The sequence below is a fragment of the Taudactylus pleione genome, unplaced genomic scaffold (genome assembly GCF_031769625.1).
Source record: "Taudactylus pleione unplaced genomic scaffold, aTauple2 ptg000290l, whole genome shotgun sequence".
Taxonomy (NCBI): Eukaryota; Metazoa; Chordata; class Amphibia; order Anura; family Myobatrachidae; genus Taudactylus; species Taudactylus pleione.
The window spans coordinates 3,008,463-3,023,059 of record NW_028284692.1 but is presented as its reverse complement, the minus strand read 5'-3'; the positions used below and the strand labels follow the sequence as shown (position 1 = coordinate 3,023,059).

Here is a 14,597-nt window from a genome sequence, read left to right as displayed (position 1 = left end):
TGTACTAATCGCTTAGTTCAGATATGTGACTTTAGAAGAAATGATACTGCAGTTAAACTAAGATAATGAAACTATGTTTAGTTTTATGCTGTTTATTCAGATTGTACAGTTCCTTTTTCCCTAAGTTTCCTTAGCATGCTTTTTCCTCAGATATGGTTGCCCCGGAGTGGAGTTCATGGGTTTGCATGATGAGAATAATGCAGTGATCAAGATCAGTTTTGTTCCCAACCAGGTGAAGTAATGTTGTGCATTGCAGATGACCAGAGCCGTAGCTAGACTTTTTGGTGCCCTGTGCCAGAAAGAGCATTGGCGCCCCCCTCATTTTTCAAAGGGACATAATACACCCAAAAAAGGGCCATGGCTTCATGGGGAAGGGCAAGGGAAGAGATAGGGGAGGCCAGGAGATGCTGGGGATGAAATAAGAGGAAGTTACAAGCAAGAATTATAATAAACAGAAATTTGACAGGCCCAAACAGCACCCCCTGACCTGTGGTGCCCTGTGCGATGGCATCGGCCGCACTACCCTAGCTACGGCCCTGCAGATGACTCCCTGCCCTGAATGTCTGTGAAGTCTGCCTTTTCTGTGTTGTGCCTCTGAAATGTATCCCAACCTCTTCACTGATGTGACCCGCCAATGGACGGCTTCCAATCAGATATTGTTTTGTCACACTACAGTAAATGTACATATTTAACAAAACTGAGGTAAATCCTGTCTGAATCTTCTTTCTCAACCAAATGCAGTTGACATACTGTATAATTTTTTTGTTGCATTAATCCATCATGATTTGCCCTGACACTGGTTATTTGTGTTAGGCTATGATACTGTAGTACGTTTGCAGCTTGTTTGGTTTGTTTTGCAGAATCTAACTATTCTGTTTTTGTTCCCTTAAATCTGTAGTGCCAGATTATCACATTATTGGATGACAACAGCCTCCATTTATGGTCATTCAGGCAACAAGATGGTGTCTCAGAGCTGCAGGAGGAAAAAAAGTTTACTCTTCGTGGACCACCAGGGTGGGTAAAAAAAAACTCTGCAAGTGCTTTTGTGTTTGTCTTTTCCCTTAATGTAGACTCAAACAGGAGGCTATTATTAATAATAATAATAATAATAATAAGCTAATAATATTATTAATAATAATTATAATATTTTCTTTTTATTATTATTACTTTTTTTATCATTTACCTTGTTTATGATTAATAAAACAGATGCATGACTGCTCAGTCTGTTGGATAAGACTAGAGTGGACTGTTTTGGCAAAGCAGAAGTATTTTTAGCAACCCCATTGTTCTTATTCAGGGTCTAGTGTCTTAAGCCATTTTAATACAAAATTATTCTGTTTTATCATTCCATACAATGTTCTCTCATCGTTGCAGGGCGCCCCCTAGTGTTACCCAAATTAAGGTCCTGTTGGCACACTCATCTGGAGAGAAGTTGTTTGTGGGTACAGAGGGAGGCAATGTTTTCACTCTTACATTACCATCCTTGCAAGTACTGGAGGAGAAAACAGTTCGACATGAAATGGCCTTGGAAAGGTAAGCAAATTACTGTATGTTGTGCTTACAATAGACTGCAGTCAACATTGATGTCAAAATACTTCTTATTCCATTTTTCACAGTCTACCAGATGAGTACACTAATAGGCGCCCTTTTGAGTCAGTGGAAGCTTTGCAGGAGCATCCCAAGAACCCAGATCATTTATTGATTGGCTACAGTCGTGGACTCATGATGGTGTGGCATGTATCAACGGGACGTAGTGTATGCCACTATCTTGGCACCCAGGTACCTGCTAAAGAGGGATCATTGCATAAATGTAACTTAAATTTCCTAAGATCAAAATGTAACTAGTACAAAGGAGGATAAACACTCTGAGGAGTCTTATTTGCCTATTGTGACCACATTATGTGTGAGATTGCTCAGATTCTATCCTCCCCCCTCCTTGGTGTTTTTATTCCAGCAACTGGAAAATATTTTCTGGTGCCGTGATGCACAGCAGATAATAAGTTGCCACAGTGATGGTGGGTACAGCCAGTGGGAGGCAACTGGTGAGCGTATACAACAAGCTCCCATGGAGACTAAATTGCCATATGGTAAGTGATTTTGAAAAGAGAATAGATTACAGCAAGTACTGCATTTAGTTGGTTGTTTCCTAATATGTATTTTCTTTTCACAGGTCCCTTCCGCTGCAAAGCAATCAGTAAAATAACATGGCATACAGCACGTAGAGGGTAAGTGTGCCAGCCAAATACAGCTATAAGTCAAATGTTAGTGCTGGGAGCAGAAGCTTGCCAGTACTGCCTACAATTTGCCCTCCTTCCTTTTTCTGATCACACAGTCATAAGATCTTCTTTTTTTTTTTTTTTTTTTTAGGGCACCTTATGTTGTGTTCCATGGAGGTATGCCAATGGCAAGCTATGGGGACCGACACAGCATCTCCGTAGTCCATGGTAGTCAACAAACAGCCTTTGACTTTACTTCTAGGATCATTGACCATTTGGTAATTGCCAACTCTAACTCCTCAGCTGGTAAGTAAACGGGTAGAGTGGGAGCATTTGTGAGGGCATGCTGATGAATTACTGGATTCTGCCACTGCCCCTAGCAAATCTTCTGAATCTTGGCTCTTTTGTTTGTTTTTTTATCGAAAAAAGAGGAGCTTAAATACAATCCAGTATAATCATTGCTGAATTTACACTATTGACACACAATATGAGCAAGTGCATGAACTTGTAAAATCTTAGGGATTTTGTGTGATTAAACTCTGATGGCAGCTATAATGAAATAGGTGAAAATGCATAAAGGGCTACTTCAGCAGCTGTAAAGTATCTGGACAAACCTCATGGACATAACTTCTATAGACAACTTGTATAATAAAGGGCAAGTGGGTGTTTTATGGGGGGGGGAGCAGAGCATTGTTTTGTTTTCAACCTTCGTTTTGCCATCCATTTAATTCTAAAATATTTTCTGTATAGAGTTTGATGACCCAAGTGCCCTTTTAGTACTAGCAGAAGAGGAGCTTGTGGCCATTGATCTTCAAACACCTGGTTGGCCAGTAATTCAGTGCCCTTACCTTGTGTCTCTACACTGCTCAGCCATCACCTGCTCTTACCATATATCTTCTATTCCATTGAAGTTGTGGGAAAGGATAATCAGTGCAGGCAGAAAACAGAACACTCATTATTCCAATATGGTAAGTAAAATTCCTAATCATTCTATTATAACAGTATAGGGCCCACATCTGCATCTTTATTGTGTGTAATATTTATTTTCTTTTTCCTTCCTATGGGGAACCGATTCCCCAAGCCATAGCACAGTCTTCCTTATTGACAGTGATAGGTCTCTCAATTGAACAACAAAAAAAACCTAAAGATAGATAGATATATATATCCATCTAATGCTAGGTACACACTGGCCGATGTATTGGCCGATCAATTGATCAGCCAATTATATCTGCTCGGCGTCGGCCAATGTGTACAGGTGATGTGTCTGTGAACCGCATCGTTCAGACATATCGTAATGGCTGTGCTGCACAGCCGATGGACATTTATGTCTGCAGACATACCTGTCCATTGGCAAGTGCGTACGGGCAGTCTGCAGACTGCCCGTACACTCACAGCAGTGGGAGGAGGGCTGGACACTCCCCTCGCCCCTTGCTGGGACCCGCGGCTGCCGGATAGATGATGGCCGTTCAGTGTGTATGAACGACCACCATCATCTAAAGATATATCTGCAGATATATCTTTCAGGTGTGTACTCGCCTTATATAAAATCAGGGGGGCCAGCCTGCACGCGGCTCTTTTGTGTCTCCCTTGCGGCTCCTGGCTCCCAGCTCAGCATGCCCCCAGTGGTATGGAGAACGCTGGTCTCTAAAGAACCCTATGATTGCTTCAGAGGCCAGTAATATAGTGCGCGAGTGACGTCACCTGTGATGTGAGGAGCCTGCGCGCCTGCTGGATCCAGCAGGCAGCGGGACTCGGGAGTCCTGGTGGCGTGGAGCAGTGCCAACATGAAGACAGGCAAGTTTCTTCATAAGGGTGTGGGCGGGGAGGGGGAGCTAGTACTGGGGCCACTACCTTAGGGGGCACGACTACAGGGAGCATTGCTTAATGGGCACAACTACAGGGGGCATTGCAGATGGGGTACAACTACTGGGGGCATCACTTAATGCGCACAAGTACAGAAGGCATCACAGAAGGGGCACAACTACTGGGGGCATTGCATAATGGGCACAGCTACAGGGGGCATTGCAGAAGGGGCACAACGACTGGGGGCTTTGCTTAATGGGCACAGCTACAGGAGGCATTGCATAAGGCCACAACTACTTGGGGCATTGCATAATGGGCATAGCTACAGGGGGCATTGCATAAGGCCACAACTACTGGGGGCACAACATAATGGGCACTGGCTTTCTCAATGTATTTTATGTGGTTCTGGATTTTAATATGTATTTTATTTGGATGTGCATTTTAAATGTGTTTTATGTGGATCTGGCTTGTTTCTGTGTATTTTATGTGAATGTGACTATTTCAATATTTTCTATATTGCTCTGGCTTTTTCTTTCACTTCAACAGTGAAAAAATTACATTGGGAACTTTATGTAAATTGTGTATTATCAATGTGCTGGGCTCGCCGCCAGCATGACTAAACACGGGGGTGTGACACAAGGTCATGCTCCTGTGAATGTCATACCAAAGGAGTGTGCACAAAAATGGGGCGTGGCCTTGACAGCTAGGCCACTCCCCATTTTTACACGGGCGCTCGCATGCAATCTGCTCTTCAAATTGACCACCGATATTTTTTGGCTCTTTGCCTCTGACTGGTTGGCCACCCCTGATATAGTGTACTGTGGGCCTGATTCAGACCCGGTCACAAGTGCTGAGCGCTCGCAACCGGGTCCATGGTGGCCCAGAGCGCATGCGCACGACGGAGCCGGCTCCGTTGTGCGCATGCGCGAGACCCGGATAGCCAAGGGCAATCCGTCGCTCCGGGTCTCGTACCAAAGGGGGCGTGCTGTCGATGTTGAGTGACAGCACGCCCCCTTTGGTGGGCAGGCCGGGAGGGTGGCTGCCCAGACGGAGGCGTTTCCATGAGAACGCCTACCATCTGGGGGCGGCCCCACTGACATCACAAGTGATGTCAGTGGGAGAGCTTTCGGCTCTGTTTGAGCCGAAAGCTCTCTGGGGCATGCTGCCACGAGTCCCTACCACAAGGGTCTCGTCGCAAGCCCGATGGTCACGATGGTCTTGACCATCGCGACCATCATCATGGCCGCTTGCTATAGCTGTGGGTGGTCACCCACAGCTATGCGAGCGGCCAGGAGGCCGTTCTAAAAAAAAAAAAAAGAATCGGCCCTAATTCAAAGCGAGCGCTCTGTCAGAGCGTCCGGCTCTGAATGAGGCCCTGTGTCTGAGAGTGTGTGTGATTGACTTATAACTCTGCCTGTGTTTCAGTTTCCACTGTTCCTTATAACTTATTGTATTTCTCCTCTGTATTGTTATCTAACTCCCAATGTCCTGGAAGGGTAACCTGCACAAGAGACAGCCAGATAACAAAAGCGATATAGAAATTTTCCAAACAATCTGTGGCTAATGCTGAGCCAAACAAAAATATATGCCTGCAGTGGAGGTTTTGACAAATCCTGGGGCAGCCATTTCTTTGCAAGAATCCGATCGGTCCTCTCCTAAAACAGATGAACTTGACTGGTTCGGGGTCTGTCTCATTCTGTGTGAGACCCGGTTAATGTCTCTTGATTCCTGGAAAGGATGTAAAGGTAAATTGGCTTGGGGTGAGAAAAAATTACCATCTGCAGTTGCCTTGAAGGTCTGGAGCATTTTAGGGAGCAATAGTTCCTGGAACGACTCGTAATAAGCAACAGAGAAACTGTCCGGGCCCGGGCTTTTCCCAGATGGAGTTTAAGGGCCTCCCCTAACTCTGACAGGGAGAAGGGGGAATCCAACCAGAATCATCTTCATCGGTGATATTGGGAACTGTACATCACGAAGATATTGGGCTACCAACCTTTGGAAGGTGTTAGGGCCTGATTCAGACCCACTCGCGAGCGGCTGTCCGCTCGCAAGTGGGTCGATGGTGTGTGCACTGTGCATGCGCACGACGGAGGGAGCTCTGTCGTGCGCATGCGCGAGACGCGACGAGCGAAGGACTTTCCTTCGCTCGTTGTGTCTGATCAAAGGGGGCGTGCTGTCGATGTTGATTGACAGCACGCCCCCTTTGGTGGGCGTGCCGGGGGCGTGCCTTCCAGACGGAGGCGTTCCTAAGGGAACGCCTACCGCCAGAAGCCGGCCCCACTGACATCACTAGTGATGTCAGTGGGAGTGATTTTGGCTCTGATAGAGCCAAAATCACTCCTGGCCTTGCGGTTGAGAAACTCAACCGCAGGCTTCTGCTCGCACTGGCGATGGTCGCGATGGTCAAGACCATCGCGACCATCCTCCTGCACGCTCGTATAGGCTGTGGGTGGTGACCCACAGCTATACGAGCGTCCAGGAGGACGCTCCATATTTATGGAGGTGGGCCCTGATTCAGAGCGAGCGCTCTGGTCAGAGCGTCCGGCTCTGAATCAGGGCCTAATCTCTTCTCTTCTGGGGATTTAGTGTCACGCAAATTGTATAACTTCGTATAATATATGACTGAAAGACAAATGCAATATCACGGGAGAGTGTGCGAGTCCCACCTGAGGTAACGTGAATAGATTGAATTAAGAGAGAAGCTCTTTGTGCTCTGAGGGCTCTAGCGAAGTACTCGCCCAGCGTTATTACCCCACTGAAAAAAGTGGCTCCTGCACAATCAAAAATCTCGTCTGACTGAATCAAAGAGAAGTTTATTCAAAGCTACCCTGGTAGAAGTCAAGTAAGAAAGAAGCTGGGAAGAGGGGCGTTTGTTATGAGACTTCTCTAAAAATTTAAACTTCTGCAAGAGAGCTACTTCTTGTTCCGTTTTTTCCTTCAGCATTGATGCCAACTGGATCAATTTACCTCGGAGGACACGTGTGAGCCCCCAAACCGTGATAAACTGTTAGTGGAAAAATATTCATGTAAAGCCGACTCCAGTTCAGCCTGACAACGAGGGTTAGCTAGAATTTGTTCGTTCAAGCACCATATGCACTGCTTAACAGAGGGATATGAGGTCAGCAGTGTCACGGAGATAGGGGAGTGGTCAGACCACGTGATGAGCCCAATGTCAGAATGCTGAAGGTGAAGAAACGTATGTGGTAACGAATAAAACCTATAATCCCTATCATCCGGATGCTGGAGTCTCCAGGAGTCCATCAGCTGGTGTTCATGTAGGGATGCGTCTTACCTGCCTATGTGTCTTTGTGGGGTGTCTAGTGGAGGGTACCGATACATCAAACTCAAGTTGAATAGACTAGTTCAGATCCCCAACAATGACCGGAATACCAGACACCAAAGGGTCCACCTGGTCGAGAATCTTAGCAAGGATCTGATTTAATATCTGTTCCCTGAACAAACACCACCCCTGCTTTAGACGCATAAAAATCTCGTAGGGCCCTTGAATGTTTCTCTGGGATATTGAGCCCCTTGCCATTAAGAGAGACTATTTTTAAAAGTCTGCATTTGCGCATTAGTCACCATCAAAAAAGACAAGAGGCACTAGGTGAACGAGGTAGGGAAAAGACACAAAAGGAAAGTTCAAAGGGGAGAAAACACAGACAACATACAATATACACAACATATGGAAAGAGGCAATTATGCAGTAAAATAAACTAAGAATGCGATTTATAGTGAAAATATCACTCCCTGGAAACCCGAACACACATGTCCAGGGTCCCAGGGGGCACTGTGAAAAATTTTTCAAACATGTAAATAAACAAGTATTCTAATACCGCCACTTGGGAGCTCAGACGTGGGAGACATGACTGAGACCAAGATAAAGAAAGCATGAGGGGGTCACCAGGGGTCAGTGACCAGTGTCCCTGAATATTAAGCTAGGCTGGTAAATAATAGTAAATACACCCAAAACGCACAACCGAATAACATGTACACTGTCACGGATCCTGCGGACCGACCCTCCAGATACGCCAATCTGAGAATCGCTGCCCGTGACTTTTACAGGTTACCTCAGCTCGTGTGGTTAAATAAACCGTGTAACTGCCACCAGCAGAAGACAACTATAATGCTAAAGTATAAGGTGGGCTTCTGCTCCCACCTGCACACACAATTATCAATACTTAGAAAAATAGGTAACATGAGCCATATGAGGCCTTGGATCATAAACACACAGATCCAGAACTAGAATTAATGTTTAATTCAAGAATATCTTCAAAGTTTAGTTATAAAAAGTTACAAGAATATAATGAGGTTAAAAGGAATCAGTTACTTACAATTTCCAGAAATAAAATAAAAGAACAAATTGGCAGAACAAACCACTCCGTTGGACTGAATAGTTTTGGGATGAGGCCGTCCCAATGGAGATTTCCGTTTCATCTGTACCTTTCGATGGCCTCTTGCAAAAAGGAAACATTGTTCAATCTCACACACACATTTTTATTCCCTTTCACAGGCTGCTCTGGGTCACTCTCCTCCCTTGGGATAGTTTAACCCTTCCATTGTTTAAGTGACTGTAACATAGGGTCTCTTGGTCACCTGAGCAGGGGTTAGGTAACCATTCACTCGCTTCTGTTTGAAGCTCAGAGGTTAGGAAAAAGATTTGACACCTTGCTGTGGTCAGTCTGTCTCGCATTGCCTGTAAGCCTGACCCCCTGTGGGATTATAACCAGACCCTAGTCATTGACCCTACACAAATTACAGAGCTCTTAATGACGGCTTATCAAGGGCATGGCCTGATGTCCTGTAATTTCCACAGACATTTTTCTTATATACTACATACAATTGAACATATTTATGGCTGAGTCAGGAAGACCGAAATTCCTACAATCTCTCTTGCTCATCTTCAAAAGGGAATTAGTCCACCTGAGTTTTGTCACCTATGCACATACAAAGAATGCTACACACCAATTTACAAGGGAACATTCCACGTTTATACCAACACAGGGTTTTGTCACCTATCCATATACAAAGGATGCTACAGACCAATTTATAAGGGAAAGTTGCAGGTTTCTATTAACGCAATATCGTGTGCAGTTATGCCCATGCTGATGCAAAATAGTTTTTCCGTGACATACAGTAACTTAACAGGCTACCCATGGTAAATAAACATAAGGTTAAACAGATAAATAACATTACATAACAGCAACGTCATTGGATTAAAATAGCATGTCGCTTTCGACAACATATATAGCCGGATAATGTAATGCAACCGTCAGTAAAAAAAACACAAAACATAATGGAGAAAAAGCTAATCCAGGGTTAACAGATTGTTGTCCCCAAAGTGAAAGACTAGACCTGAGAGAGGGGAGGAAAATGGAGTGAGTCCACCCTGACCTGAATCCGGGAGTAATATTCAAGACTCTCTAGCGAGAAGGGACACCTGCAAAATTGCCCGTAGGAGATCAATCACTTCTGAGCAGGGAACCCGAGAGCACGTGAGGTCCTGGGAGGCTTCGGGTTATGGTGCACCATCTGCCAGCCTTTATTGGGATGAGAAAGTTCCTGTGGAAAGAAAAACAGCAGAGGCTTTTGCCAGTCCGTTAGGGAATCAACGGTAGACCCAATTCTGAACAAAAGAAAGCAAGACCGTCTGAGTCCTTGAAGGTGTGCACCTTGCCGTTGTGCGAGACTTGGAGGCTGAAAGGAAAGCCCCACCTGTATTTTATCCCCAGCTTGCGAAGTTCAGTAGTTAAAGGCTGAAGAGCTCTACGTTTTCTGTAGGGTCGACTAGGGCAAATCCTGGAAGATCTGGATACGCTGATCATCCACATCAATAACATCTTTCTGACGGACTGTGCGAAGAATGTCCTCCTTCTGGGAAAAATGGTGGAGATGGCAAATTATATATCTGAGGGGGCATCTCTAGGCCTCAAGGCACGATGAACCCTATCAAAATCAATTGGAGAGTTGAGATCTTGACCTAGGAGCTCGTTAAAGGCCCTGGTGAGGAAATCGATAAAGCCTTGAGGCGGAATGTCCTCCGAAACTCCCCTGATCCGCAGGTTATTCCGTCTTCTGTGGTTGTCCAAATCGTCCAAACGGTCATGGAGTTGTTGAAAGTCAGCAGCCTGAAGTAAATTCCTCCAGGGAGACCAACCTATTGCCAAGCTTGGGACAGCTCTGATTGGATAGAGGCAATCTCTGATCGGACAGTGTCACAAAGTCTGCTTTCTAACTGCTCAAAGTCCTGTTTCGTTGGCATGGAGCGGAGCATATTCAAGATGAGAAATCCCACCCGACTTCTGTAACAGGGAAGCCTGAGAGAAACCAAGTGTGGAGGGGGCTGATATGTCCGCTGCAGGTGCCAATCCCTGCGGGAGGAGAAAATGATGCATAATAGAGGATGATGGGGTATCTATGTTATGAGTAGAGTCTTGCCTTTGGGATTTCCTCCTGTTCCTGTGGGAGCTCTGCTCACCTTTCACCAAGGAGCCAATGTAAACAAGATACTAGATAACAGAGCAGCAAGTAGGAGTAAGACTAGGTATCCGTGACAAGTTGCCTGGGTAGAGTGCAAAGCCACCAGGGATGCATTTGCCACCTTCCCCCCCAAAAAAAGCAGCTAGGCCCGCATCAATGGGCGTAACAGTGTAGTCTCAAGTATTGAGTGTGGGTAACAAATGGGTAGAGACTCTCTCTACTTTTGAACCAGGGCAAACAAATTATATAAATTCGGTCTTTGACCAGGCTTACTAGGAGAGAAATTGGACATCAGCGAGGTGTGAAGAATAGCATGTGGAATAAAAGGTAGGTCCAGATGGCAAATAACCAAATATCCAGTGAGTTGTCTGGAACAATTACAGCAGTCAACTACCAGGTGGAGCTCCAGTCACTCAAAATGTTAAAGGACAGTCACCAGTGATAAGTCTTTGGTGGAATATCAACGAGGTGCTCAGAGATAAAACATGGAGAACTTCCTCACTGCTCTGTAAGTAGACAAGCTGTAGAATGACATCAGTGTTGAAGGGAATTCTCCTCACTGTAGTTAAGGTCACGGCACATTGATCTTGATTTTTTTTTTTTATGTCAGATGTCCACAGTGCTGTGTATCACCGTGCTGACCCACCTTAGTGTCTATACAGGGCTTCTGGGGGGACAAGAGTGAACCTTGGAGATTGTCGGTAGGTAGTAGTAGAGAGAACACATCAGAGGGACAAACTGTCCCTCTGATGTGCAGCAAAGATGGCTGGCATGTGCACCCGCGAGTCGAGGGCTTCGGCTCTTAGTGGCTGGGGCTGCCTGTTCCATCGAGCACAGGCACCCGAAGCAACAGGAGGCAGCAGCAGCCAGAGCGCCTGGCCCTTAGCGCTCCCTTCAGAAAGCGGGCGGTATTGGGAGAGTAGGATTCATGGCGAGGGGAGGAGCCGCTTATTGAGGCTGCGGCTTGCCCTTGGAGGTAGGCCCCGGCAGGGAAATCTGGCGCCGGTAGCTGTTGAGGTCAGCTGAAGGGGAACTCCGGGAAGCAGGTAACATGCGTGGAGGGTGGGAATCCCCCCGAAACACACTGTATTTAGCCCGGGGTAGCAGGAGCTGAGGTGAAGCACCACCCCCCTAATTCCCGGCCAAGCCATGCCTCCCCGAGAGCTTACATTCTATTGTGGAGAGGCAGACAAACAAGCGTGACACAGTTGGGGTAGACAGAGCGGAAGGAGCATGTAACAGCGGGTTAGGATGAGAGCTGGAAGGCTTTGATGAAGTAGTGGATCTGCAGAGCCAGTTTCAAGATTTGTAAGGCGGTGGAGGGTCTTGTAGGGAGCAGCACGGGCAAAATATTGGATGCTGGAGTGGGAGGGAGTAATTAGTTGGCAGGAGTGGCGGCGTGCATTTGTTGAGCAAAGAGGGCGGTCGGGAGTGTGAAGGTAGATGAGGTCAGAGATGTAAGTGGGTGAGGAATTGGTGAGGGCTTTGTAAGTGAGTGTAAGAACCTTGTGAAGTGGGTTCTGAAGGGGAGCCCGAGGGGGGAAGGCAGATGTAGAACATTTGGAGAAGATTACCTGAGCAGCAGGATTGAAGACAGAATGGAGTGCAAAGAGATGGGAGTCAGGGAGGCCAGATAGGAGGTTACAATAGTCCAATCGGGAGGTGACAAGTTAGTGGATGAGGGTTTTATTAGCATCCTGAGTGAGAAAGGGTCTGATCTTGGAAATATTTTTGAGATGGAAATGGCAGGACTGTGTGAGGAGCTGAATGTGTGGTTTGAAGGAGAGGGAGGAGTCCCAGACACTGTTAGTTTAGTTTCATATAGACTGATGTGTTACTTTTCTAATACTTCTCTGTATTGATCTTTTCTGCCTAAAACACCCATTGCTTAATTTTTTTTATTTACTGCTTACATATTTTATTCAGTAGTCGGGAAATTGTATTTTTCTCAGTGCCTACTTATTTGTTTATTAGTAGTCGCTACTATTACTAGACCACTTATTTCTTTATTTGTGGTCAGTGCTCTAGCCCCCCACATGCCACTTAGTTTATTTACTGTGCGTCTGTGTGCAGTTCTTTTGCAGCAGAATGTCCTCCAAGGGTACCTCTTCAAAGACGTCCCAGGAAATGGACTCTCCTGTGCTGTGCGCTTATGCCTTCAAAGCCTGTAAGGAAAATGTTTCATACTCCGCTCAGCATCACACTGGTATCTGTTCTGTGGAGATACTGGATGAGGTGATTTGTCGTCGTCCCCCCCCCCACAAGAAACTGTGTGGGTGTTCTCTCTGTTGCTTCCCATGCAAGAATTGGCAGCTCAGCTGGCGCCTCATCAGTGGCCTCCGAGGGACAGCAAATTAACCTCTTCTTAGACTTTCGTGGATCTACAGCTGGCCCTCTCCGATCCTGCTTGGATTCAGGTTTCCAGCTGCCTACATCATATGCTAGAGCCCTCGAATAAACACAAAACAACCCGACTTGAGGGTTATACGCATCTTCACTCGGGCTTTGCCTCCCATGCTGACAACTCCTTGGGGAAGGAAGGTGAGTTGTCCCAGTTGTCGAATCCTCCTTTTCTCAAGACGAGTACTTAGCACAGGTCAATTTAGAGGCTTTGATAAAGGCAGTTAAGTCGCTCTTGCTCATCAAGGTTATGGATGCCTCTCCAGCATCTGAGGCACCCCTCTTAAAACGTACGAATATGGAACAGACCGTTTTCCCTCCATCTACTCAGCTGGTGGATATTCTGACGGAAGCCTGGTCGCATCTTAAGGAGAAATTCTTTATGTCCAGACGGATCTCAATCTTTTATCCTTTTCCTCCAGGGGAAAAGATGGGAATCTTCTCCCTCCTCAGTAGATGCACACAATGCACGATTAATGAAGTCAACCACACTGCCCATTCCCAATGTGGCCTCTCTCAAGGAATGCACGGACAGAATATTGGAAAACCTTAAGTCCATTTCTGCCAATGCGAGGGCGGCTTTGCGTCCTGCTCTTGCTTTGGCCCTAAAGGATGGACTCCGTTCAGGAGCTCGTCACTCGGACCTCCTTTCCATTGTGGATAATATCAGGGATGCCAGAACGTATTTGGACGTGGCCAGCATTGATTCGGGCATTCTATCCTCAAGTCTCGTCTTCCTCAGTGGCAGGTAGATGTGCATTATGGCTTCGCACTTGGCGAGCAGACAGCGAGTCCAAGAAGACACTGGAGGCTATCCATCAGTTTTTCTGGTGAGGTTCTCTGGTCCTGAATTGGATAAAATCCTCACCACTGTAGCGGCTTCTAAAACCGCTTTCCTTACCTTGGCAGATCTGAAGGCCAAAGATTTTTCCTTTTGCCAAAAGGGAAAGACCAGAGGCCAGCCCTCTTCCAGAGCTCCGGGCTCTTCCTCCACAACTCAAAGTCCAGAAGCCATCAGAACCAGTCCGGTTATCGCCAGCCTCCTAAACCAGCCGATAAACCGGTGGCATTACGGGCTGTCATCTTCGCTTTGCTGACATATGGTTGGAAACATCAGACGCCTGGGTAAGAGGCATCATATCCCGTGTGTACTCCTTAACATTTCAGGAACGCCCTCCGGTTAATTTTTTTTTTTTTCACCGGGTTTCCAATTGATGTTGGCAATGCAGCCACCCTCCAAACTTCTGTTGGCCACCTACCCAAAGGGAGGGGGGGCAGGTTTTTCCTGAAATCTGTTCCTCATTGGCTGGCTGGGGGTTTTCCCGTTCCAGCACCCGGTCTCAGTTTGTGTGTTTGGTTGTACGTGCATGTGTGCCGGTCTTCTCCTCTCCTCCGTTGCTGTTCCTTGGGCTTGCTAAGATTAAGTGGCTTCCCGGGCTTTAGGTGGGGTATAGGGGAGGAGGAACATGTGTTGCTTCCAAAGAAGTTAACTCTTTGGTGCCCAACCTCCTGCAGCTCCACCTATACCCATGGTCCCAGTGGTCCCCCATGGACTCAGAAACAAGGATTTAACAGGTAATACAAAAATCCCCTTTTATCTGCATGTACCTATCTGGGAGGACCATCAGAGCCTTCTGAAGTTTGTGGTGAGGGTTGACCATTTTCAGTCCTCAGCTCCTCATTTCAGACTTTATATTG

General features: G+C 46.4%; 1 protein-coding gene across 2 annotated transcripts in view; it reads left to right on the top strand.

The window, feature by feature from the left end:
• LLGL2 (LLGL scribble cell polarity complex component 2) overlaps positions 1 to 14,597 on the top strand; it is an 82,361-nt gene that overhangs the window by 44,523 nt on the left and 23,241 nt on the right. For both annotated transcript variants that reach the window (XM_088482555.1, XM_088482554.1), the window contains exons 4-11: positions 151 to 232; positions 899 to 1,014; positions 1,375 to 1,533; positions 1,617 to 1,779; positions 1,955 to 2,087; positions 2,171 to 2,225; positions 2,368 to 2,522; positions 2,967 to 3,184. In XM_088482555.1, coding sequence (XP_088338681.1) covers positions 151 to 232; positions 899 to 1,014; positions 1,375 to 1,533; positions 1,617 to 1,779; positions 1,955 to 2,087; positions 2,171 to 2,225; positions 2,368 to 2,522; positions 2,967 to 3,184 — 1,081 coding nt within the window. The remainder of the gene's footprint in view (positions 1 to 150; positions 233 to 898; positions 1,015 to 1,374; positions 1,534 to 1,616; positions 1,780 to 1,954; positions 2,088 to 2,170; positions 2,226 to 2,367; positions 2,523 to 2,966; positions 3,185 to 14,597) is intronic.